Source organism: Myotis nattereri, assembly GCF_964212035.1.
Source record: "Myotis nattereri genome assembly, chromosome: 3".
Classification (NCBI taxonomy): domain Eukaryota; kingdom Metazoa; phylum Chordata; class Mammalia; order Chiroptera; family Vespertilionidae; genus Myotis; species Myotis nattereri.
In genome coordinates this window covers 54,555,695-54,581,446 of record NC_138077.1, presented here as the reverse complement: position 1 = coordinate 54,581,446, position 25,752 = coordinate 54,555,695, and the positions used below count along the sequence as shown (strand labels likewise).

At 42.6% G+C, this 25,752-nt stretch overlaps 1 protein-coding gene across 1 annotated transcript in view; it reads right to left on the bottom strand.

Annotated features, from left to right (window-relative positions):
- FYTTD1 (forty-two-three domain containing 1) overlaps positions 1 to 24,803 on the bottom strand; it is a 48,967-nt gene extending 24,164 nt beyond the window's left edge. The window contains exons 1-2 of the mRNA XM_081085375.1: positions 24,564 to 24,803; positions 17,147 to 17,275 (exon numbers count right to left, since the gene is read on the bottom strand). Coding sequence (XP_080941501.1) covers positions 17,147 to 17,275; positions 24,564 to 24,669 — 235 coding nt within the window. The 5' untranslated portion in view covers positions 24,670 to 24,803. The remainder of the gene's footprint in view (positions 1 to 17,146; positions 17,276 to 24,563) is intronic.
- Between the last annotated feature and the right edge of the window lie 949 nt (positions 24,804 to 25,752).

The following is a 25,752-nucleotide window of genomic DNA, read 5'->3' as shown; positions in this document are numbered from 1 at the left end:
ACCGGTTTGGCTCAGTGGATAGAGTGCTGGCCTGCGGACTGAAAGGTCCCAGGTTCGATTCTGGTCAAGGTTGCAGGCACATCCCCAGTGGGAGGTGTGCAGGAGGCAGCTGATTGTATTCATCTGGAACAAGTGTTCCAGTTTCTAACTCTCTATCCCTCTATCTTCCTCTCTGTAAAAAATCAATAAAATATATTAAAAAAAGATTTTTCACTAACCACCAGAGGCTCGCCCTGATGACAGCGACCAGTCCCCTATTTTGGTCTGGCGCCCCCACTCACCTGCTCCACCATCCCACCGCGGCTGAAGCCCACCATGTTCCATACACACCCCCTGGTGATCCGAGCACTTCATAGCAATTGGTTGTTTGGTTGTTCCACCATTCAGTCTATTTGCATTTTAGGGTTATATATATATATATACCTACTTTGAGACCAGACTTCAATAAGACAGGAAAACTTGTTATGATAGATGAATTAGTTATCAATGTATTGCCTTTCAGCTCCCAATTCACTTTATTTTTTTTATTTTTTAATATATATTTTTATTGATTTTTTTACAGAGAAGAAGGGAGAGGGATAGAGAGTTAGAAACATCGATGAGAGAGAAACATCAATGAGCTGCCTCCTGCACACCTTCTACTGGGGACGTGCCTGCACCAAGCTACATGCCCTTGACCAGAATCGAACCTGTGACCCTTCAGTCCACAGGCTGACGCTCTATCCACTGAGCCAAACTGGTTAGGGTCCAATTCACTTTATACTGCCCTGCTTTAGTCACTAGAACATTTCTCTTACTGGCTGTCCAAGCTTAAGCTTTGTCAGTAGAGGACACTGGAGGTACTTTAGAGGAAGACGGAGTTTTTCTTTCAAGTTCCAGTGTGTAACTCAAGGCTTATTCTTGCAGCATACAGGACCCAATATCCTTTCCCCACAAACTGAGACTATGGTGAGGCAAGAGAGATGCTTAGGGCATAAAATTTGACTGTGAGTGATACCTTAAATTTGGGGCATCTGTTTAGATTTAATCCCAGGCATCACTATAGTCTGGCCCTAATCACCCCAGTGAATTTAAGTCATATCACCCCCACATATGGCTTGCCAGTAAGTTCCACCACCATGGCAACTCAGTCAATGTGGAGATTTTCCAGATTTGTTCCTTTCTTGGATGCTCTGCCTTAGTACTAAAGGTACTAAATTTATTAGTATTTTTATAATCAAAGAAAAAGACAATAAAGTTACAAATTTAAAAATCAAATTATTGCTGCTCAATGTGTGTTTTTCTTCTGAAATTGCAACCAAGCGAAGATTAAGCATGTTGGGGAAACATGTATATTCCAATTAAATTTGTTATTTTTATTTGTATTACACGAAACAGCTACCATTAACTGTGCTAGGCTTTGTGCTGAATACTTTAACCTTAATGAGAACTTATGAGATTAATGCTAACATCTGAATTTTGCAGGTGAGCAAAGTGAGGCAAAGAACTGTAACTACCCAGAAGTTCTAGTTAGAAAATGGAGAACAGAATTCAAGTTTGTGTGGCTCCAAAAACTTAACACTTTCCCAAACTATTATATAAAAACTAAAGAATAAAAGCTAGAATATAATCTATGGTGTATTCCAAAGAGAAAAAAATATTACAGAAAAAGTGGATTCTAAGCTAGATATTACAAAATAGGCCAAGATTTGAATAGGGATATGACATGAAGTGACAAATACAAAGACACGGGCAACTACAGCACAGAGAGAAGAGAGAGTCTAGGGAAAAGGATAAGAAGAAATGAATGCAGTGGGTTCAAATCAGAGGTCTTTAGGTGGTGATAAAGCTTACACCTGACTAGGAATGAGGGGGTCACAGAATTCATGATCAAATTATATCAGTCTAGAAGCAATACCTTAGACTGAAAAGAAAAGGGAGAAGGCAATGAGACCATTTCAGATGCTACTGCAATATTCAAACATGACATGATAAAAGACTGGGTGAGGAAAAAGAAATGTGAAAGTATTGCATTAAAAAAAAGGACAAAGATTAAAGAGATGAGGAATCCATTATTATACCAAAGTTTTAAGATCAGATGAGAAAGATTAATGAGCAAGTCTCATTAATAAGAATTAAATTGATTAAAAGGAGAAAAATATGGGATAAAATTCTTTTTCTAGGTACCTCCTATTTCTGACTATTAGAGTTATTGTTCCCATACTTGTTAACCTTTTCACTACCATTTCTTTCTCATTGATGGCTTCTTCTCCTCTACCTTCTAGTGAGCCTAGATCAGCCGTGGGCAAACTACGGCCCGCGGGCCGGATCCGGCCTGTTTGAAATGAATAAAACTATTGAAAAAAAAGACCGTACCCTTTTATGTAATGATGTTTACTTTGAATTTATATCAGTTCACATGAACACTCCATCATGCTTTTGTTCTGGCCCTCCGGTCCAGTTTAAGAACTCATTGTGGCCCTCGAGTCAAAAAGTTTGCCCACCCCTGGCCTAGATCATCCATTGCCCTTCCATCCCCTTTCTACCTTTGAATAACCTTCATTAGCTGCATCTGAGTTTTAGCAATCATACTACTTTTCACTTTTTTATCTGCCATCCTATCCTATATAATAAAAGTCCAGCAACTACAATGGCAGAACAACTAGAAAGACCACTGAACCAGTCACTATGAGGTGCACTGACCACCTCTTGGTTTCTCCCCACAGCCGGCAGGCTCCCACTGCCCGGTGGCGAACAGGGAACCAGAGTGGGTGGCAGCGGGGCAGGTGAGTGGGCAGAATGGCTATCCTCTTGGTCCCTCCCCCTGGCCGGCAGGCTCTGATTGTCCGATGGCAAACAGGGACCCAGGTGTGGGTGGCAGGGGATGCAGGCGGAACCAGGCCAAGGCCCCTGCCCTGCTGGTCGCCCCACACACAGAGGGTGACCCATGGCAGGGGCAGGGCCACGAGCGGGCAGGATAGCCGACCTCTCAGTCCCTCCCCCCTGGCCGTCAGGCTCCGATCACCTGCCCCATGGCACACTGCAAACCTGGGTGGGTGGCGGCGGGGGGCAAGACTGGCCTAGCCCGGATCGCAGGCTAGGCCTAGGGACCATATTCGTGCACGAATTTCATGCGCCAGGCCTCTAGTCTGCCGGGAGCTGGTCCATGCTTGCTGTTTCAAGGGACCTGGCATATATGGCATACTGTTCTTAATATGTTTGCTCACCTTCTTGGCACTATGTGTTTTAACCAAGGTCTCTGAGAAAGGTTGTTCGCCCACGTAGGGATTTTCCCCTGAAGTTAGGGAGGGAATAAAACCTCTTAACTAAGTGCCAGGTGGGTAATTAATCACTTTAACTACAAACAATCATGCTTAAGCTACATAATCTTTACTCCCTAGAATGGAGATAAGAAACGCCCTAACCTTTGAAATAGAGATTGATAGGATTGGAATCAACTGGTATAAATACAGATGTAAGAAGACAGAACAGGAGAAGACAGAACCTAGGCACAGAACCTACACAGAACGTTCTCTAGAGACAGAAGAACTTCGCTGGAGAGAACATGGCAAAAGATCCTGGACAGAAACTGGCCTCAGAACCTAGAGACAGAACCTAGAGACAGAACATAGCAAAAGATCCTGGACTGAACCTGACTACAGAAATTGGCAAGAGAACCTGACTAGAACCTGGTGACTGAACCTGGCTGGAGAACCTGGACAGAACCTGGCTGGAGAACCTAGGGAGGGAACATGGCTACAGAACCTGGCTGGAGAACCTGGAGAACCTGGCTGGAGAACCTAGCAAGAGACCATGGACACAGAACCTGGCTGGAGATCCTAAACAGAACTTGGCTGGAGATCCAGACCAGAACTTGGCTGGAGATCCTGGCTAGGCTGCTGATCAACTGAACGCTGTCTCCGTGTCACTCCTTCTTCGCCGACTCCGTCCACACCTTTGGGGACCCCTGGACCTGCTGGGGATGGACCCCAGCACTAGTCTATATATATAAAAGGCTAAGTGACCAACCACACATCTGTACATCCAACCAACCTGCTGGTATATATATATGATGCTCACTGGCAACTTAAAAATAAACGTTGACTTGTGCATGCGCAATACATATAAAGCTCTCGATGCCAATTGCACGCATGTGTTTTGATATGTCATCATAATTCGTGAATTTAGTTTTTCCCCCTCTGTGTTGTGTCTTGTCAATCTGTATTTTGTGCCTTTCGGTCAACGCTGTAGAGAGTAAGCAGACACCCTGAGAGGAGCGAAAATGCGGAGATAAAGGAACAGGCCATACACAAAAGAAAAGGAGGAATCACCGGAAGGGGAAGTAAATGAAATGGAGGCAAGCAATTTGTCAGAGAAAGAATTCAGAGCAGTGGTCAGAAGAACGCTGAAAAGGATGGAAGACAAATTCAACAACATGTGTAAGAACCAAGAGAAAATGAAGAAGAACCAAGAAGAAATGAAGAATGACATAGCTGCAATAAAGAACACAACAGAAAGCATCAACAGTAGACTAGAAGAAGCTGAGGACTGTATCAGTGAGCTAGAAGGCAATGTAGGAAAAAACACCCAAGCAGAGCAGCAACTGGAAAAAAACTGTAAAAAACAGGAGGAGAGCGCCTAAGGGAACTTTGGGACAACACAAAATAAAACAATATCCGCGTAATAGGAATGCCATAAAGAAAGGAAACTGAGAAAGGAATAGAAAACATGTTTGAAGAAATAATGACAGAAAACTTCCCTGATACTGGGAAGAAATAACTCATACAAGTCCAAGAAGCTAACAGGATCCCAAACAAGATGAACCCCAAAAGACCGACAATAAGATACATCATAATTAAATTGGCAAACACCACTGACAAAGTAAGAATCTTAAAAGCTGACAGAGAGAGACAGAAAGTTGCCTATAAGGGATCTCTCATTAGACTATCAACTGATTTCTCAATAGAAACACATCAGGCCAGAAGGGAATGGAATGAAATATACAAAGTGATGCAAAGCAAGGTACTGAATCCAAGAATACTATATGCAGCAAGGCTATCATTCAAAATTGAAGGTGAAATGAGCAGCTTCACAGACAAAAAAGGGCTAAGGGAGTTTATTACCACTAAACCAGCAATGCAAGAAATGCTAAAGGGATTGCTGTGAAAAGAAGGAAGAGGAAGGGAAGTAGGAACACAGGCACAAAGAATAAAAATGGCAACAAACAAATACCTACCCATCTATATATAGAAAACCCTAATATGCAAATAGACCAAACGGCGGAACAACCGGTCACTATGACATGCGCTGACCACCAGGGGCACACTTCAGAACATAGCAGGCATCGGCAGCAGAGCGGGGAACATGGCGGGCATTGGCCGTGGCAGGATGGTGGAGCAGGTGAGCGGGGGTGCCAGACCAAGGCAGGGCGCCAGTCATTGTCATCAGGGTGAGCCTCTGGTGGTTACTGAAAATTCTTTGCTCCCGCGCACCACGGTCCTGCCTGGCGCTTGTACCTGCTGCTGGCACCAGACCCGCTCACACCTGCTGCTGGCCCCAATCTCCCCTCAGGGCTTCTCCACCTCCCCCTGCTCCTGAGAGGTGATTGGGGCCAGAAGCTGCCTCTTGTACCCGCTGCCGGTGCTGGAGACGCCGCTCACACCTGCTGCTGATGCCCGGCACCAATCCCGATCACTCAGCGCCATCAGCGGGTGCGAGTGGCAGCTGCCAGCCCTGATCGCCCTGAGGTCTTCTCCACCTCCCCCTTCTCCTGAGGGGTGATCGGGGCAGCAGCTGCTGCTTGTACCTGCTGACAGCGCCGGCCCCGCTCACAACTGCTGCTGGCGCCGGCCCCAATCACTCCATGCTGTCAGTGTGTGCGAGTGGGGCAGGTGCCATCACCATGTGGGAGTCGCAGTGGCGGGAGCGGAGCTGCTGGCAAACAGGGGACCGGGGGCCACAGCAGGAAGGGTTGGGCAAGGGCACGAAGGATGGGAGGAGACCTGCTCCCATGCCCACAGCAACCTCGTGGCCCAGTTTCTTTTAAGCTGCACGAATTTGTGCACTGGGCATCTAATCAATAATAACCTTAAATGTAAGTGGATTAAATGTTCCAATCAAAAACATAGGGTAGCTGAATGGATAAGAAATCATGACCCATATATCTGCTGTCTACAAGAGACCCATCTCAGAATAAAGGCCTCACACAGACTGATAGTGAGGGGATGGGAAAAATAATTTCAGGTGAATGGAAATGAAAAGAAAACTAGGTTAGCAATACTTATATCTGAAAAACTGGACCTCAAAGTGAAGCCCCTAAGAGATAAGAAAGGTCACTTCATAATACTAAAGGGAGCAATTCAACAAGAGGATATAACTCTGGTAAACATTTATGCACCCAATATAGGAGCACCCAAATACATAAAAAAAATTCCTGGAAGATATCAAGAGAGAGATCGACAGCAATATAGTCATAGTAGGGGACTTTAATACCCCACTGACACCACTGGACAAATCCTCTAAACAAAAAAATCAGGAAAGAAACATCAGTCCTAAATGACTCACTAGATCAGATGGAATGAATTGACATCTTCAGAACATTTCACAAAGCTACAGAATATACATTTTTCTCAAGTGCACACAGGACATTTTCAAAGATAGACCACACATTGGGACACAGGCAAAGTCTCTTCAAATTCAAGAAGATAGAAATCATATCAAGCATCTTCTCAGATTACAATGGCATAAAATTAAAAATCAACTACAATAAAAACAATGAAAAAAATTCAGTTAGATGCTAACTAGCATAATATTACACAATGATCGGGTTACCAAGAGATCAAAGAAGAAATAAAAAGCATCCTGGTAACAAACAACAAAGAAAACACACCAATCTAAAATCTATGGGACACAGTGAAAGCAGTCTTGAGAGGGAAGTTCATAGCTCTACAGGCCTACCTCAAAAAACAAGAAAAAAATGGTAATAAATTCCCTACAACTCTAAGAATTAGAAAGAGAGCAACAAGAAAAGCCCAGCATAAGCAGAAGGAAGGAAATAATAAAGATCAGAGCAGAAATAAATGACATAGAGACCAAGAAAACAATACAAAAGATCAATTAAACCAAGAACTGGCTCTTTGAAAGGATAAACAAGATTGATGAACCTCTAGCCAGGCTCACCAAGAAGCAAAGAGAGAGGACCCAAATAAACAAAATCAAAAATGAAAGAACTGAAGTAACAACTGACCCCACAGAAATACAAAGGATTTTTTTTTAATATATTTTATTGATTTTTTACAGAGAGGAAGGGAGAGAGATAGAGAGCTAGAAACATTGATGAGAGAGAAACATCGATCAGCTGCCTCCTGCACATCTCCCACTGGGGATATACCCGCAACCCAGGCACATGCCCTTGACCGGAATCGAACCGGGGACCTTTCAGTCCGCAGGCCGACGCTCTATCCACTGAGCCAAACCGGTTTCGGCAGGATTTTGAAAAATACTACGAACAACTCTATTCCAACAAATTGGACAATCTAGACGAAATGGACATATTCTTAGAAAAATACAAGCTTCCAAAACTCAATCAGGCAGAATCAAAAAGCTGAATAGGCTGATAACTATGGAAGAAATTGAAGCAATAATAAAAATCTTCCAGCAAACAAAAGCCCTGGTCCAGATGGCTTTATAGGAGAGTTCTACCAAGCACTCAAAGAAGAACTAAAACCTATCCTCCTCAGACTATTCCAAAAAATTCAAGAGGAAGGCACACTTCCAAGCTCTTTCTATGAAACCAGCATTACCCTAATTCCAAAACTAGATAAAGACACCACAAAAAAAGAACTACAGGCCAAGATCCTTGATGAACATAGATGCTAAAATCCTCAACAAAATTCTAGCAAATCGAATCCAGCATTACATTAGAAAGATCGCCGAAACCGGTTTGGCTCAGTGGATAGAGCGTCGGCCTGTGGACTGAAAGGTCCCAGGTTCGATTCCGGTCAAAGGCATGTACCTGGGTTGCGGGCACATCCCCAGTGGGAGATGTGCAGGAGGCAGCTGATCGATGTTTCTCTCTCGTCGATGTGTCTAACTCTCTATCTCTCTCCCTTCCTCTCTGTAAAAAAATCAATAAAATATATTAAAAAAAAAAGAAAAAAAAAGAAAGATCATACACCATGACCGGGCGGGATTTAATCCAGGGATGCAAGGATATTTCAATATCCACAAATCAATAAATGTGATACATCACATAAACAAACTGAGATAAAAATCACATAATCATATGAATTGATGCAGAAAAAGCATTTGACAAAATCCAACACTCTTTCTTGATAAAAACTCTCAGCAAAGTGGAAATAGAGGGATCATACCTCAACACAATAAAAGCCTTAGATGACAAAACTACAGCCAACATCATACTCAATGAGCAAAAACTAAATCCATTTTCCCTAAGAACAGGAACAAGACAGGGATGCCTACTTTCACCACTCCTATTCAATACAGTACTGGAAGTGCTAGCCATAGCAATCAGACAAGAAGAAATGAAAGGTATCCAAATTGGAAAAGAAGTAAAACTGTACTTATTCGCAGATGACATGATACTATAGATAAAAATAAAAAATAAAAAAACCCCAAAGAGTCCATCAAAAAGCTACTAGACTAAATAAATGAATTTGGCAATGTAGCAGGATACAAAATTAACACCCAGAAACCTATGGCTTTTTTATACACCAATAATGAACTCACAGAAAGTGAAACTAAAAAAACAATCCCATTTACCATTGCACCAAAAACAAAATTAAGATACCTAGGAATAAACTTAACTAAGGAAACTATAGGACATTGAAAAAAGAGATAGAGGAAGATATAAACAAATGGAAGAACATAACTGTGTTCATGAACTGGTAGAATCTGCCGGGAGCCGGTCCATGCTTGCTGTTTCAAGGGACCTGGCATATATGGCATACTGTTCTTAATATGTTTGCTCACCTTCTAGGCACTATGTGTTTTAACCAAGGTCTCTGAGAAAGGTTGTTTCCCCAGGTAGGGATTTTCCCCTGAAGTTAGGGAGGGAATAAAACCTCTTAACTAAGTGCCAGGTGGGTAATTAATCACTTTAACTACGAACAATCATGCTTAAGCTACATAATCCTTACTCCCTGGAATGGAGATAAGAAACGCCCTAACCTTTGTAATAGAGATTGATAGGATTGAATCAACTGGTATAAATACAGATGTAATAAGACAGCAAGACACAGAACTTAGGAGACAGAGAGAGAGACAGAAATTGGCACAGAACCTACACAGAACATTCTCTAGAGACAGAAGAACTTCGCTGGAGAGAACATGGCAAAAGATCCTGGACAGAAACTGGCCTCAGAACCTAGAGACAGAACCTAGCGAGAGAACATGGCAAAAGATCCTGGACTGAACCTGACTACAGAAATTGGCAAGAGAACCTGACTAGAACTTGGTGACTGAACCAGTCTGGAGAACCCGGACAGAACCTGGCTGGAGAACCTAGCGAGGGAACATGGCCACAGAACCTGGCTGGAGAACCTAGCAAGAGAACATGGACACAGAACCTGGCTGGAGAACCGAACCAGAACTTCGCTGGAGATCCAGACCAGAACTTGGCTGGAGATCCTGGCTAGAGCTCCTGGCTAGGCTGCTGATCAACTGAACGCTGTCTCCATATCATTCCTTCTTCGCCGACTCCGTCTACGCCTCTGGGAACCCCTGGACCTGCTGGGGTTGGACCCCAGCAGAATCAACATCATTAAAATGTCCATAGTACCCAAAGCAATTTATAGATTCAATGCAATCCCCATTAAAATACCAATGGCCTATTTCACAGACCTAGAACAAACTCTCCAAAAATTCATCTGGAATAAAAAAAGAGCTCGAATAGCCACAGCAATCCTGAGAAAGAAGAACAAAGTTGGAGGGACCACAATACCAGATATCAAGCTATATTACAAAGCCACTGTTCTCAAAACTGCCTGGTACTGGCACAAGACCAGACATATAGACTAATGGAACAGAGAACCCAGAAATCGACCCAAGCCATTATGCTCAATTAATATTTGACAAAGGAAGCAAGAGCATATACAATGAAGTCAAGACAGTCTCTTCAATAAACGGTGCTGGGAAATTGGGTCAGATACATGCAAAAGAAATGAAACTAGATCACCAACTTACACCATACACAAAAACAAACTCAAAATGGTTAAAGGATGGGAAACCATAAAAATCTTAGAAGAATCCATAGGCAGCAAAATATCAGACATATATCGTAGCAATATCTTTACCGATACAGCTCCTAGTGCAATGAAAACTAAGGAGAAAATAAACAAATGGGACTACATTAAAATAAAAAGCTTCTGCACAGCAAAAGAAACCATCAACAAAACAAGAAGAAACCCCACTGCATGGGAGAACATATTTGCTAATGTTATTTCAGATAAGGATTTAATCTCCAAAATTTACTGGGAACTCATACAACTTAAGAAAAGGAAGATAAACAATACAATCAAAAAATGGGCAACGGACCTAGATAGACACTTTTCGAAAGAGGACATACAGAAAGCTGAAAGACATATGAAAACATGCTCAAAGTCACTAATTATACGAGAGATGCATATCAAAACAACAATGTGGTATTATCTCACACCTGTCAGAATGGCTATCATCAACAAATCAACAAACAACAAGTGTTGGAGAGGATGTGGAGAAAAAGGAACCCTTCTGCACTGCTGGTGGGAATGCAGACTGGTGAACCCACTGTAAAGAACAGTATGGAGTTTCCTCAAAAAACTAAAAATGGAACTCCCATCTGACCCAGTGATCCCACTTCTAGGAATATATCCCAAGAAGCTAGAAACACCAATCAGAAAGGATATATGCACTCCTATGTTCATAGCAGCACAATTCACCATAGCTATGATTAGGAAACAGCCTAAGTGCCCATCAGTAGATGAGTGGATTAGAAAACTGTGGTACATCTACACAATGGAATACTACGCTGCAGTAAAAAAGAAGGAATTCTTGCCATTTGCAACAGCATGGATGGAACTGGAAAGCATTACACTAAGTGAAATAAGCCAGTCAGAGAAAGATAAATACCACATGATCTCACTCATTTGTGGAATATAGAGAACATAGACTGATGAACAGAAACAGATCCAGAGACAGAGAAACAGCGATCAGACTGTCAATCCCCAGAGGGAAAGTAGGAGAGGGTGGGGGTAAGGGGAAGAGATCAACCAAAGGACTTGTATGCATACATATAAGCCAAACCAATGGACAGAGACAACAGGGGGATGAGAGCATGAGTGTGTGTGTGGGGGGAGATTGGGGGTTAATGGGGGGATGAGGACACATTTGTAATGCCTTAACCAATAAAGAAATTAAAAAAAAATACTTTAAAGAGTAATAAAAAAAAAGGCTAAGTGACCGACCGCACATACGTCCGACTGACCATCTGACCGACCTACCGGTACATATGATGCCCACTGGCAATTTAAAAATATATGTTGACTAGCGCATGCATGATACATACAAAGCTCTTGCTGGCGCCAACCGCACGCATGTTTTAATTTTATAATACTACTAGAGGCCCGGTGCACAAAAATTTGTGCACTCTGAGGGGTCCCTCAGCCCGGCCTGTGCCCTCTCGCAGTCTTGGACCCCTCAGGGGATGACCACCTGCTGGCTTAGGCCCACTCCCTGGAGGACTGGGCCTACGATGGCAATCAGACATCCCTCTGGCAGCCCAGGAGCCCTCGGGGGATGGCCACTTGCCAGCGGGGAGCAGACCTAAGCTGCAGTTGGACATCCTTAGTGCTGCTGAGGAGGCAGGAGAGGCTCCCACCACCACTGCTGTACTGGCAGCCGACAGCCTGGCTTGTAGCTGAGCCGAGCTCCCCCTGTGGGAGTGCACTGATCACCAGGGGGCAGCTCCTGCATTGAGAATCTGCCCTCTAGTGGTCAGTGTGTGTATAGTGACCAGTCATTCTACTGTTAGGGTCAATTTGCATATTTCCCTTTTATTATATAGGAGTGCTTGGCCAGCCTGGGTGAGGGGCTTATGGCTGTTTGCAGGCTGGCACAGCCCCTTCATGGTGGGGGTCCCCCCTGGGGTGCCTGGCCAGCCTGGGTGAGGGGCTGATGGCTGTTTTCAGGCTGGCCAAGCCCCCCAGCAGGGACCCTCACCCCATGAGGGTGCGGGGCTGATAGCTGTTTGTAGGCTGGCCACAGCCACTTCAGGGTGGGGGCCCCCCCGGGGTGCCTGGCCAGCCTGGGAGAGGGCTGATGGCTTTTTGCAGGCTGGCCATAGCCCCTTCAGTGTGGGGGTTCCCACTGGGGTTCCTGGCCAGTCTGGGTGAGGGGCTGAGGGCCGTTTTCAGGCTAGCTAAGCCCCCCAGCGGGGACCCTCACCCCATGAGGGTGTGGCCAGTTTGGGTGAGGGGCTGATGGCCGTTTTCAGGCTGGCTAAGCCCCCCAGCGGGGAACCTCACCCCATAAGGGTGTGGCCATCCTGGGTGAGGGGCCGATGGCTGTTTTCAGGCTGGCCACGGTCCCCAGCCACCCAAGCTCCCAGTGGAGGCTGCCTAGAAGCAGGTATCTGGGATTTATTTGTCTTCTATAATTGAAACTTTGTTGCCATGAGCAGAGGCCACAGCTGGCTCAGAGCAGGGGGGAAGCTTGGCTTCCTCCATCGCCCGGGCAACCAAGTCTCCTGCTTGCTCCAGCTCCGTGGCTGCCGGCCGCCATCTTGGTTGGGTTAATTTGCATACAGTCGCTCTGATTGGCTGGTGGGCATGGCTTGGAGTGTAGTGAAGGTACGGTCAATTAGCATCTTTGTCTTTTATTACTGTAGATACTATATATACTACTTTGACGTAATTTATTACCGCACAAATCTTTCTTCTAATTAATTTCCTTTCAGTATGCATGAATCCATGCACTGGGCCACTAGTTTTTCATAAAGACCTATACATACTGCCCTAATTCTCTCCCTTCTTACTCTCTGTAACTGCCTTATATTCTGAAAAGCACAATGAAGTACTAAAGACATCATTTAATGCAGTGGTTCTAAACCTTCCTAATGCCATGACCCTTTAATACAGTTCCTCATGTTGTGGTGACCCCCAACCATAAAATTATTTTCGTTGCTACTTCATAACTGTAATTTTACTACTGTTATGAATTGTAATGTAAATATCTGATATGCAGAATGTATTTTCATTGTTACAAATTGAACATAATTAAAGCACGGTGATTAATCACAAGAACAATATGTAATTATATATGTGTTTTCCAATGGTCTTAGGCGACCCCTGTGAAAGGGTAGTTCAACCCCCAAAGGGGTTGCAACCCACAGGTTGAGAACCGCTGATCTAATGCAATAGTCTTTTCTAAGTTTTTATCTATTAGTCCCTCTAGAACAGCATTTCTCAACCTGTGGGTCGCAACCCCTTTGGCGGTCGAACGACCCTTTCACAGGGGTCGCCTAAGACCATCCTGCATATCAGATATTTACATTACAATTCATAACAGTAGCAACATTACAGTTATGAAGTAGCAACGAAAATAATTTTATGGTTGGGTCACAACATGAGGAACTGTATTTAAAGGGCCAGAAGGTTGAGAACCACTGCTCTAGAACGTTCTCTTCTGTCTTTCCAGAGCACCTTCATTCTCAATACTTCAATTAGTACCTCTAGGAAGATCCTTTCACATTTCCAGTTATACTACAGTAACAGTTTAAGACTAGCTATGCATCAGAACCACACACGGAACTTTAAAAAATCCCTAGGCCCTACTTCTGCAGATTCTGGTTCAGTAGAAATGGAGTGTAGCCAGAACATTGGTCTATTTTATAAAGCTCCACAGGTTCAAATAAGGTTGAAAATAATTATAACTACAGGCAGAATTTTTCATCTTTCCTTTGAATTCTGAGCTTAATCCCTTCGTGAATTTCTTTCACACATATCTATGTGCCTCAATAATTTCTGGAGTCTGATCACTTACATGAAGATATGAGGGGTTTTCTGGGAAATATCATATCACAGCACAGTGTATGCAATCATATTACTGACTCCTTTCTGAAGCAACATACAAATATCCCCATCTCTTGTACCTCTAAAAGAAATAGCTTTCTCAAACTTTTGGTCTCAGGACCTCTTTATGGTCTTAAAAACTACTGAAGACTCTAAAGAGTTTTTGTTCTGTGGTTTATGTTTACTGATACTTATTATACTAGAAATGAAAACTAAGATATTTAAAAACTATTATTTCATTAAAACAATAAGCCCATTACATGTAGAATAACTTATTTTTTAAAAAAAAATTATCACGTCATGTAGATCCTAGAAAAGTCTACTGTACATTTATGAGAGTAAAAGTAGTTACAGTAATGTCTTAGTATTATTACAAAACTAGTTTTGACCTGAGGACCCCTCAAGTCTTGGAATTCCGCAGGGTCCATAATAATACTTTGAGAACTGTTGCTACCTATAACCCAGATTATTTAGATTTAGATGGTTTATATTTAGATTGTTGGTACCAATATTTATTGAGTGACTAAATTATATTTATATTGATTATTTATATTTAGATTGTTGGTACCAATATTTATTGAGTGACTAAATTATATTTTGGGCACAATTAAAGAGACTTTACTCATTCATTTATTCATCCATCAAAAATAATTTATTAAGTATATGCCACGAGCTCTCTGTCCTACTTGTGCTCTTACCTCACTGACATTACAATGTGGAAATCTGAACTTTTGCTAACGAGAGCTTAAGACAATCCCATATTTCTCTGCACATTCAGTGACAGCAGCAGCTGTTCTATTTTAGGCCCTGTCACATGTAAGTGGAGAACATACAAGCACAAATTCAATCTTGTAAGATTCTAAGCTGCCCCTATATATCATTTATCTCTAGGCTCAGATCATAACCTCCAGTTAAAAGTAGAACCTTTTCTTGCCCTAGATGGTTTGGCTCAGTAGATAGAGCACTCAGCCCGTAGACTGTCCCGGGTTCAATTTCGGTCAAGGGTACGTACCTTGATCCTCAGCCCTGGTTGGGGTGCATGCTGGAGGCAACCAATTGATGTGTGTCTCTCTCTGTCTCTCCCGTCCCTTCCACTCTCTCTAAAAATAAGTGGGAAAATATCCTCTGATGAAGATTAACAACAACAAGAACAACAAAAATAAAACCTTTTCTGATCCTTTATGGACCAGATCCTATTTCACCTCATCTATTAAATCACCACTGATCTTCTTAGACCAACCTCCCTATCTAAGTCCTATATAAAAAATTTTTTCTTATAACATTTCTCAATGCTGTATTTTCTATTCAATCTCTGGTGCCAGAAATTCCTTAAGTAAAAGACTGCACCTTTATATATCCTGAGAACCTGGGCAATTCAAAGTGTTTATCAGGTCTTTAACATATAGTTAGCACAATGAATATATTTCTGGCTTCTATGAACTCTAAAATTATAAAACAAATTATATATAAAACATGGTATACTACGTAATATTTATTTTTAAAATCTTTAAATATAAATCACTGGAATTAAATATTCATTTGTTATACCTAAATATCTGTCATGAAATGTACTCACTTGGGTTCAGCTGTTCAAGAAATTATTAAAGAATACATTTCTTTGCAGGGTCTAATCTTAGCTACAGACCTTATTTAAAATATATATATTTTGAGGACATGTTGGCATGTTAACTGTTAATCATAGAACTAATTATGTTTGACCTACTGGATATTATTTCTTATGTTTTTCAACAAATAGGATAAAAAATTTATTTAGAAGCTAGTTTACCAAACATTTTTTCATATGTATAAAAAAGATCTAGAGTTATAAAATTCTGAATAAAGGTTCATTCTAAAACGCTGATATAACAGCTAAAAATGTTAACTAGTCATATATAATTAAGTGTTCAGTTACTACCTTAAATCCATTTTGGAAAAAGATGGTTATACAAAAATAAGCTTCCCGATTACCAAAAATAACTATATATGTAGAGTTCCAAGATCACTTAGATCACATCTAAAGCAATCAATTCTGGGTGTCACCTTTGGAGAATTTAACAAATCTTAAAGGTCCCAGATAATAAAGAGTCAAGAAGTCATTTTCTATGCAGAATAGTAGTCTCCATATATTTAAAAGGTTTTCATATAGAAAAGGAAGTACGCTTCCCTTATTCCTCTGTAAAATTAACACATTGTTTGTGGGTAGTTTTCATTGTGCCCTAACAGGTGGCGCGGGCCATTTTTGCTAATTTTTTGCGCAAATGGCAACGTTCAGTAAAATTACAATAACTTTAGTTTACGTATTTATACGTTACCCGCATTCTACCGCTAGTCTATAAAAAACGTATTAATACGTGTCTTGCGCCCTACTACCAGTCAACGCTACCAGTCAACGTAAAACGTATAAATACGTTTCCCACATACAACGTGTTAACAGGTAGGGCATGATTTAAATCAAGTCAAGAGAATTTTCTAGTAAACAGCTATCTCCAATAACAAAAGAAGTTGTCTTATGAGGTGGTATGCTCTTTCACTGAATATATTTAAGTTAGAGTTATATAGTAATCCATAAGATAGACTGTTTTTTTTTTTTTTTAAATATATTTTATTGATTTTTTACAGAGAGGAAGGGAGAGAGCTAGAGAGTTAGAAACATCGATGAGAGAGAAACATCGATCAGCTGCCTCCTGCACATCTCCTACTGGGGATGTGACCGCAACCCAGGTACATGCCCTTGACTGGAATCGAACCCAGGACCTTTCAGTCCGCAGGCCGACGCTCTATCCACTGAGCCAGACCGGTTTCGGCATGATAGACTGTTAAAGGAACATCTAAGATGAAGACCTCATGATATGTAAGGTCCTTTACATATCATGGTGATAATTTATAATTTAAATATACTTTAGACTATTTGTATATTGAGGTTTAGAAAAAATTTAAGGTAACAAATTTTTTACCAGATTTTAAAATGAAACAAAAACTTGAGAGTAAGTACAAACCTCAAAGGGTACTGATCTATTTCCTCCATGTTTTAAGTATGTACCAAAAATAGTATACTATGAACCCATAAATAAGAGCTCTATATTCTAACTTGTAAAACCTACCAGAATTCTGTTGGATTCCCCATCGTACTCTCATCCTGAATTGTCGGGCACCACTTTGCTGGAGTCTTCTATTTAGTCGTGGAAAATTCTGCTTCTTTCCTTCCTTTCGATTCAATTTGATGATATCGTCTGTGATAGAGGAAATGCAATGATTATTTACTTTCATTTTAACTTACTGACTCAATTACTCAGTCTCATTTTCTAATTCAGTGGTTCTCAACCTTCCTAATGCCTTGACCCCTTAATACAGTTCCTCATGTTGTGGTGACCCCCAACCATAAAATTATTTTCATTGCTACTTCATAAGTGTAATTTTGCTACTGCTATGAATCATAATGTAAATATCTGATATGCTATATGTTTTCCAATGGTCGCAACCCACAGGTTGAGAACCCCTATAGATTTCCATATCCCTAACTTCTTGTCTACTTTGAAAGCACTTCCATAAGAGGGTAATAATGACAAGAAGATAAAAACTCAAATCAGCCGAGACCAGTCTGGCTCAGTGGATAGAGCGTCGGCCTGAGGACTGAAGGGTCCCAGGATCGATTCTGGTCAAGGGCATGTACCTTGGTTGCGGGCACATCCCCAGTGGGGGGTGTGCAGGAGGCAGCTGATCAATGTTTCTCTCTCATCGATGTTTCTAACTCTCTATCTCTCTCCTATCCTCTCTGTAAAAAATCAATAAAATATATTAAAAAAAAGAAAAAGAAAAAAAAACAACCTCAAATCAGCCAATGCACTTGGACCACTGAAAAAAGATTTTGTTGGAAACTTATACAACTCAACATTAGGAAGCCAAACAATCCAATTTAAAAATGGACAAAGGCCCTAGCTGGTTTGGCTCAGTGGAGAGAGTGTCGGCCTGCGGACTGAAGGGTCCCGGGTTCAATTCCGGTCAAGGGCACATGCCCAGGTTGTGGGCTCGATCCCCAGTATGGGGCGTGCAGGAGGCAGCCAATCCATGATTCTCTCTTATCATTGACGTTCCATCTCTCTCTCCCTCTCCCTTCCTCTCTGAAATCAATCTATATATATAAAAGCCTAAGTGACCAGTTGACTGTTTAACCGGTAGCTATGGTGCACACTGACCACTAGGGGGCAGATGCTCAACACACAGGCATGGAAACATGGAACATACTGATGAATCTCAGAGGGAAGGGAGAGGGAAAAGGGCAGGAAGAGATTAACCAAAGATCTTATATGCATACTAGAGGCCCAGTGCACAGATTCGTGCACTGGTGGGGTCCCTCAGCCTGGCCTGCGGGGATCAGACTGAAACCGGTTCTTTGACATCCCCTGAGGGGTCCCGGATTGCAAGAGGGTGCAGGCTAGGCCATGAGACCCCACTGGTGCACAAATCTGTGCACTGGGCCTCTAATAAAAATACATATATTTTTAAAATGGACAAAGAACCTGATTAGACACTTCTTCTAACAGGACATACAGATGCCAAGAGACATATGAAAAAATGCTCACGGTCACTAATTATCAGAGAGATGCAAATCAAATATACAATGAGAAATCAATTCACACCTGCCAGAATGGCTACTATCAATAAACCAACAAACAATAAGTGCTGGTGAGGATGTGGTGAAAAGGAAAACCTTCTGCCCTGCTGTCTGGAATGCAGACTGGTATAGCCATTGTGGAAAACAGTATGGAGTTTCCTCAAAAAATTAAAAATGGAACTGCCTTTTGACCCACCAATCCCACTTTTGAGAATATATCCTAAAAATACCCCCAAAAAACAATCAGAAAGAATAGATGCACTCCTATGTTCATAGCATATGAACTTGGCTATTTTCAATAGCCAAGATCTGGAAACAGTCCAAGTGCCCAGCAGGAGATGAGTGAATAAAAAAAGCTGTGGTATATTTACATAATGGAATACTGTAAGTCTGTAAAAAAAAAGAAGTCTTACCCTTTGTGACAGTATGGATGGACCCGGAGAGCATTATGCTAAGTGAAATAAGCCAGTCAGAGAAAGACAAAAACCATATTATCTCACTAATATGTGTAATCTAATGAACAAAATAAACTGATGAACAAAATGGAACCAGAAGCAAGAATACATGAAACATATGGCTGGTGCCCAAGGAGAGGGGGATGGGAGTGACTGAATAAAGAAGGTGAAGGAAATAGCTAAAAAACATATATGCATACTCCATGGACACTCCAAAAGACAATAATTTGGTAAAGGCCAAGGAAGGGGGTGGGGGGAGGGGACTCCTGCAATAATGTCAACATTAAAAAAAGTTTTATAATAAAAAAAAAATAGCCCGAAGCAGACCTACCAATTAACGAAGATTTCTGTTATCCATACTATTTCTTTCCCTGATAAAGGTAAATAAGTGGAAGCCTGTTTACTAGTATAAAAATTACTAATACTTCTTTTCATAATCACAGAAATCTCCAGTTTTTAAGGATGACCAACTTTCAATAAAACCACAGGCAGTCAAAAAATAAATCATTCCATTAAAAGACTAAATGTATAAGTTCATCTCAATTCATCAAATATTTATTAAGCATATACTATGTTCAATAAATATAGGTGGCAGACTATGCCTTAACAGAAATAAACAAAAGTAATACATGACTCCTGTTCTCAATAAGTTTAAAATTATTGATGGAAACAGAGATGTAAACAGCAAATACAAAATTAAATATTGGTTTCTGTTCCTCTAGCAAAGTTACCTTATTTTCCTTTCAACACTGCTCTTATTTTCCAAAACACTTTCAAAGTGCCCCAAGGTAATTCCACAAGCCTCACATGGCTGTAACACCACAACAGAACAATGTGAAGATCAGGAAACAATATTTTCTCCAGATTCCCATTTACCTCTGTTAAAAGGAAGTTACTGCCCAGCTGGTGTGACTGGTGCAGCTCAGTGGTTGAGCGACAACCTACAAACCAGGAGGTACAGGTTAGATTCCCGGTCAGGGCACATGCCCAGGTTGCGTGCTTGATCCCTAGTGTGGGGCATGTAGGAGGCAGCCGATCAATGATTCTATCTCATCACTGACATTTCTATCTCTCTCTCCCTCTCCCTTCCTCTCTGAAATAAATGAAAAAAATATATATATATATTTAGATCAAATTTTTAAACATAATTTTATAGTTGATACGTTACTAGATATGTTACTAGAACTGGGAATAGAGTCAATATCTTTAAAACTATTCACAGTGTAGATGGTTAATACACTTATGGTGGTGATCACAACAAAAGGTATATAAATGTTGAATCACTATGTTGAACACCTAAAACTAATACAATATTGTATGCCAATTATACTTCAATTATTTTTTAAAAGGTGACTAGAAGCCAAAAATATTCATTAAAGAAATATCCAAACAATTTCTCCACAGTCCCAACTTCCAATATTAATTCTGATGACTGAAAATAGAGCAAATAAACCAAAGAAATTGAACATGGTCAACAACTTAAAAATATTTCACAAAATTAATTAACCTCAGGAATTTTCCCCCAAAATACTGCTCTAAACAGCCTATCTGAAGAAAAAAAAGGACACTTAATAGGGGTCCTTTCTTAGATATTACTAGAGGCCCAATGCACGCAATTCATGTGTGGGGGAAGGAGGGGTCGTCCCTCAGCATGGCCTGCACCCTCTCCAATCCGGGACCCTTCGAGGGATGTCCGACTGCCACAGGGAATAGTCCTAAACCGGCAGTCGCACATCCCTTTTGCAATCCGGGACCGCTGGCTCATAACCACTCACCTGCCTGCCAGCCTGATCGCCCATAATCCCTCTGCCTGCCTGCCTGCATGATCGTCCTTAACTGCTCCCCTGCCTGCCTGATCGCCCCTAACTGCTCCCCTGGTGACCTGATCGCCCCTAAATGCTCCCTGCTGGCCTGGTTGCCCCTAACTGCCTCTGCTTTGGCCCCAGCACTCACTATCCAGATTTCCCTCCTCTGGCGGACCACAGGTACCTGGGACCCGGGCCAGCCATGGGCGCCCAGGACCCCGGGCAGCTTTGCCTGAGCCTGGCTTTGTCAGGAAGAACATCCAGAATGTCATCCAGAAGACGTCCAGTCTAATTAGCATATTCCCCTTTTATTAGTACAGATGATAGTTTACCTCATCCATCAGCAATCTTTAAGACTCTTAATCACATTCAAATAAATATTCATATAAAATAATTCATATTCGCCCAAATTACTTTGTTATCTTCTGGAGATTAATCCTTCAACTACAAAAGAGTTCATCAAAGTTAGACACTCAAAAAATGAAAAGATTTAATGAACATCAGGTACATGTTAAATGAGCATGCTAAATTCTCAGTGAGCAGAAAGAAATAGACACTTCTTTTGAAACACTTCAACAAGGTACGATTTTTCACCAGAAATCTAAAATCTCAGTCTTGAGAGTACACACAAAAAAATGAATTTGGTCTGAGGACCATTAAAAAATAAAGGGGGGGGGGGGAGAGGCAGGGTATAATTTTGATTAACCCAATTAATCTATAATGATAAAAGCATAATATGCTAATTAGACTGGACGTCCTTCCTGCCGGCAGCCGAAGGGAAGCATGAGTCCTGGGTGCCTGCCAGCAGCTGGAGGTAAGCCTGGTTCCCAGGTGCCAGAGGGAAGCCAGTGCCAGCAGCTGGGAGAAGGAAGACCTACTCTTGCATGAATTTCATGCATCAGGCCTCTATTTTTAAAATAAAACAGTATAGAGTATAAACAGAACTAAGAATTAAAAGTAGTAAAACATATCAACTATAAAATTATGTTTAAAAATTTGACCTAAATCCTCAAGTTAAATGAGCTACTATGACAAAGAGGATTATTCCAATATAAAAGAAGAGAATGGCTTTCTCCAACTCAAGGAGCAGATAGGATAGGTATAAGAAGAAAAAAATACATTATGATGAACTACTTTTATAAAAAAATTTCTTCCGTAACACTAGTACCATATATATGGTACTAATAACAGTAATAGTATGAACTGAGTATTAATAGGCATTGTTTTGACATATATTCATTTAATTTTCACATTTCTATGAAATAAGTATTATAATACTCATTTTCAAATTAAAGAAACTGAGCCACGATGAGGCCAGCTATTGGTAACCTTGGTAAATATTCGATATGAATATTTATATAATCAAGGTAGAACCACAAATTAAAACAAAACAAAAATTAGAGAGCTCGATTCGGCAGCACATATACTAAAATTGAAACGATACAGAGAAGATTAGCATGGCCCTGCGCAAGGATGACACGCAAATTCGTGAAGCGTTCCATATTTAAAAAAAAAACACAAAAAACAAAAATTTGAATCTAAGATAAAATTAAATACTCATGAAGCATAACCATTGTTTAAAATAGATCTCTCTCTCTCTCACTAAAATTCTCACTAAAACAAAAAAAAGGCACCTGACACAATGCTCTTGGAGTAGACCTAACAGTGTGTTCTTGGAGGAGAAAAAAAAGAGATCAAGTTGTTTTAACTATCTACACAGCACTTCATTTCTACCTTCAAAACATCGTTATCCCTGTTTTCTTCACTTGACCATGGTAATCACCAAACAAAACACATACAAAACCTCTAGAAACTTAAAATAATGTACTGGTTATGAAAATATCTGTTTAACACTTCCTATAACTATCTATAGCTTATGTCTCTAGAGCAAGAACAAAATCCTTGCTCCAACACTTACTTCTAGGAATTTGGACAAGTTATTTAATTTCTCTACACCCCAGGTTTCGTAAAATGGGAATAACTACATATAATATATATGTATATGTATGTAGAGAGAGTAAATATAGAGCTATCTGTGTACCAGGTACTGTCCTAAGCAGTTTATATACGCCTCTTGACTCATTTAATATTTACATCAACCCTCTAAGGCAGATAAGCCTATTATCATCACCTTTTTACAGATGAGGCGCCAAGAAGTCATTTGCCCACAATCACATGGCTATTAAGTGGTAAAAAGCAGGATTTCAACTGAGTGTGGTTCTGGATTCCGTGCTCTCTGTCATTAAAAACATATCTCACAGGGTGATCGTGAGGATAAACCGAGTTTACACACATTAAATGGTTGGTCCAGTGTCAGGAAGGTAGTAAGGACGCCATAAACAGTCGTTATCATATTTTTTTTGCTTGGCCTTAGCTAGAAAGATTTCCCATTTCTTTAGGGTTTACTGAGACAAGACTTGAGGACGATCGTTTCTGATGTTACTTCATTCATACTATCCTGGGTTCTGACTTGTGGCAATCATTGAAACCAAGAGTTTGGTTGTTTTTTTACTACAACAAGCTCTGCAGGTAAACCACAACAAAAGAAAGGGAAAAAAAAATCCTGTCCCGGGGAAAGTGACACCTCTACATCCACTGTCAGGCGCTTTTCAAAGACGCCCCAAACGGCAGTCCCCAGAAAGAGCTGGCGGAGAGTGAGCTTCACCTAATCCCGTAACTGGAATCCCCACAAAAAAAAAAAAAAAAGGACTTCCATTTAAACTGGCCGAGGCAAACACGGAGACTCGCTCCTCGGCGGTGCTAGGCCTGACTTTTTAATTAAATCACCGACCCTGCCGCTTTTTGCACGTCCGTCACCAACCCGCGCCACCCACTTCGACGCGCTAGATCCCACGCTCTCCCCGGCTTCGCATCCACCCAGCACTCTCCCTTGGTTTTTGCTTCCTTTATTTTTTATTTTTTCCTATTTAGCCAGGCCTGGGTAAGGAGGCTGTGCTTTTCCGTAGGCACTGCCTAATAAAGCGCCCGCGGATGAAGTCCAGCCGAACGAAATTCTCTCTGACCACCGCTCCGGGGTCGGTGCCCGTCAGAGCCGCCACCTCTCGGGGCCGCTCCACACCTTCTCGTGCGGCGCCGGCGCGGCCCGGGCCCGGGAAAGGTCCAGCGAGCGAGCCCGTGTCTGGGAAGCACTGACGTGACCCGAACGCGGGCCGGGCCGGGCCGGGCTCGCCAAGCCTTCCTCAGAAACCGGGTCGGCCGAGCCGGACCTTCCCCTCCGCGCCCGGGAGAACGCCCACCGCGAGCACGCCGGAGCGAAAACCCGCGGAGCGGGGCGGTCCGGTCCTCACAAAGAGCCGGGGTCCCCAGCGAGGGGCAGCCCCCGGCAGGGCGAACAGGCCCCACGCCCCTCTGCCCTCCACACCGCCGGGCCCGCAGCGCCCCCCGCCCCCCCACCGCCGCCCCTCAGACAGCCCCGCCGAGGGGGCGGCCGGGCCCCGCAGGTTCAACCCCAGCCCTCGGCCCCGCGGCGCTCCCCGGCCCACAGGGGCCCTCCCTTGGTTCCGCCCACCCACAAAAAAACTCGATCGGCAACTGTGGCCAACCGCCCCTTCCCCCCACAAACCGCGGTGCTTGGTCCCACCCACACCCTCCCCCCACTCCAACTCGGTCCAACTCGGCTCCTCACCCAGAGACATATCAATTTTGTCGAGGTTTTCATTACTGCGGGGTTTCGGCGGCGGCAGCGACGGGATCGCCGTGGCTCCCACTAGCCGGGTACCAAACCGGTTCATGGCTGGAGGCGTCGCGCGGATTCAGTCAGTCGACAAGGCCAGAGACCGAGGCCTGCCACCTCCCACTTACGCTCACAGACCAGCTGCACCGAGTGAGCGCGCACGCGTGCTAGCGCCGTCCTCGCCTTTCACCCGCGGCTGCGCGCAGGGGGCGGGGCTACAGAGACCGGCGGCCGCCAAGAGTGCCGCCCCAAGCTGGTCCTCGCTGCCAGCGGCCCCTGCCGGACAGGAGAAAACATTGCACCCGCTGCTCTGGGCGCTGGCAAGGGCCGTCGTCTCAGCAGTTTGCCTTTCCGCCCAAATTGGGGAATGCTGGACCCTGAGCACCTCAGAATCACGTGCCTTAAGTGAGATCATATTCCTCGGTGTCCTTTGAGTCCCTCCTGCGACAGAAAGGCCCCAAAGCTTTGGCACACGTGAACCTTTCACACCCCACTGCAATGCAGCCTCGGAGGCAGGGCAGACCCCTGTGAACCCAGATTGCAGAATTCCGTCCCAGCTCCCCTTCCCCGCCCCCGGCCAGCTCCACCACCTGCAACAGGAGTCGCCGCCACGTCCGGACGCAAAGCGAAGGCTGCATTGACAAATTTCGCGGCAGTAGCGATAGAAGTAAATGCTAACGTCTCCCCTATCAGTACTGTACCGTTTCTCAAACGGTACTCTGAAAACATTGAGCACGGTACTCGCGACTTAATATAAAGACTTCATCTTCCCTTGGGAGAGGGGTAAGTACCTCTGCTTATTTGGCTGCATTTTTCTCTAATTCATTTGCGTTGGGAATTAATAGGAGGATTTGTTTCCTTTCTAATTATCCCTACAGGAAAATATTATTTGTTGAATGTTTGCATAATATATTTTTTTTCTATTTACAAAACGTGATATTCCCTCTCTTCTTACCTCTTCCTCCTCCTTCAAATTAACTGCACTTGTGTGGAAGCATTTAGGTTATATCATCCTCATAACAGCTCAAAACTACCGAAAGCATTTGCATCTAAGGAAAAAACCGGGGGCAGGTATGCTGTCCCTGTAGAAATCTCTGCCACCTTCCTCCTTTTCACTTCCTGAAATTTCTTTTTGCATAGA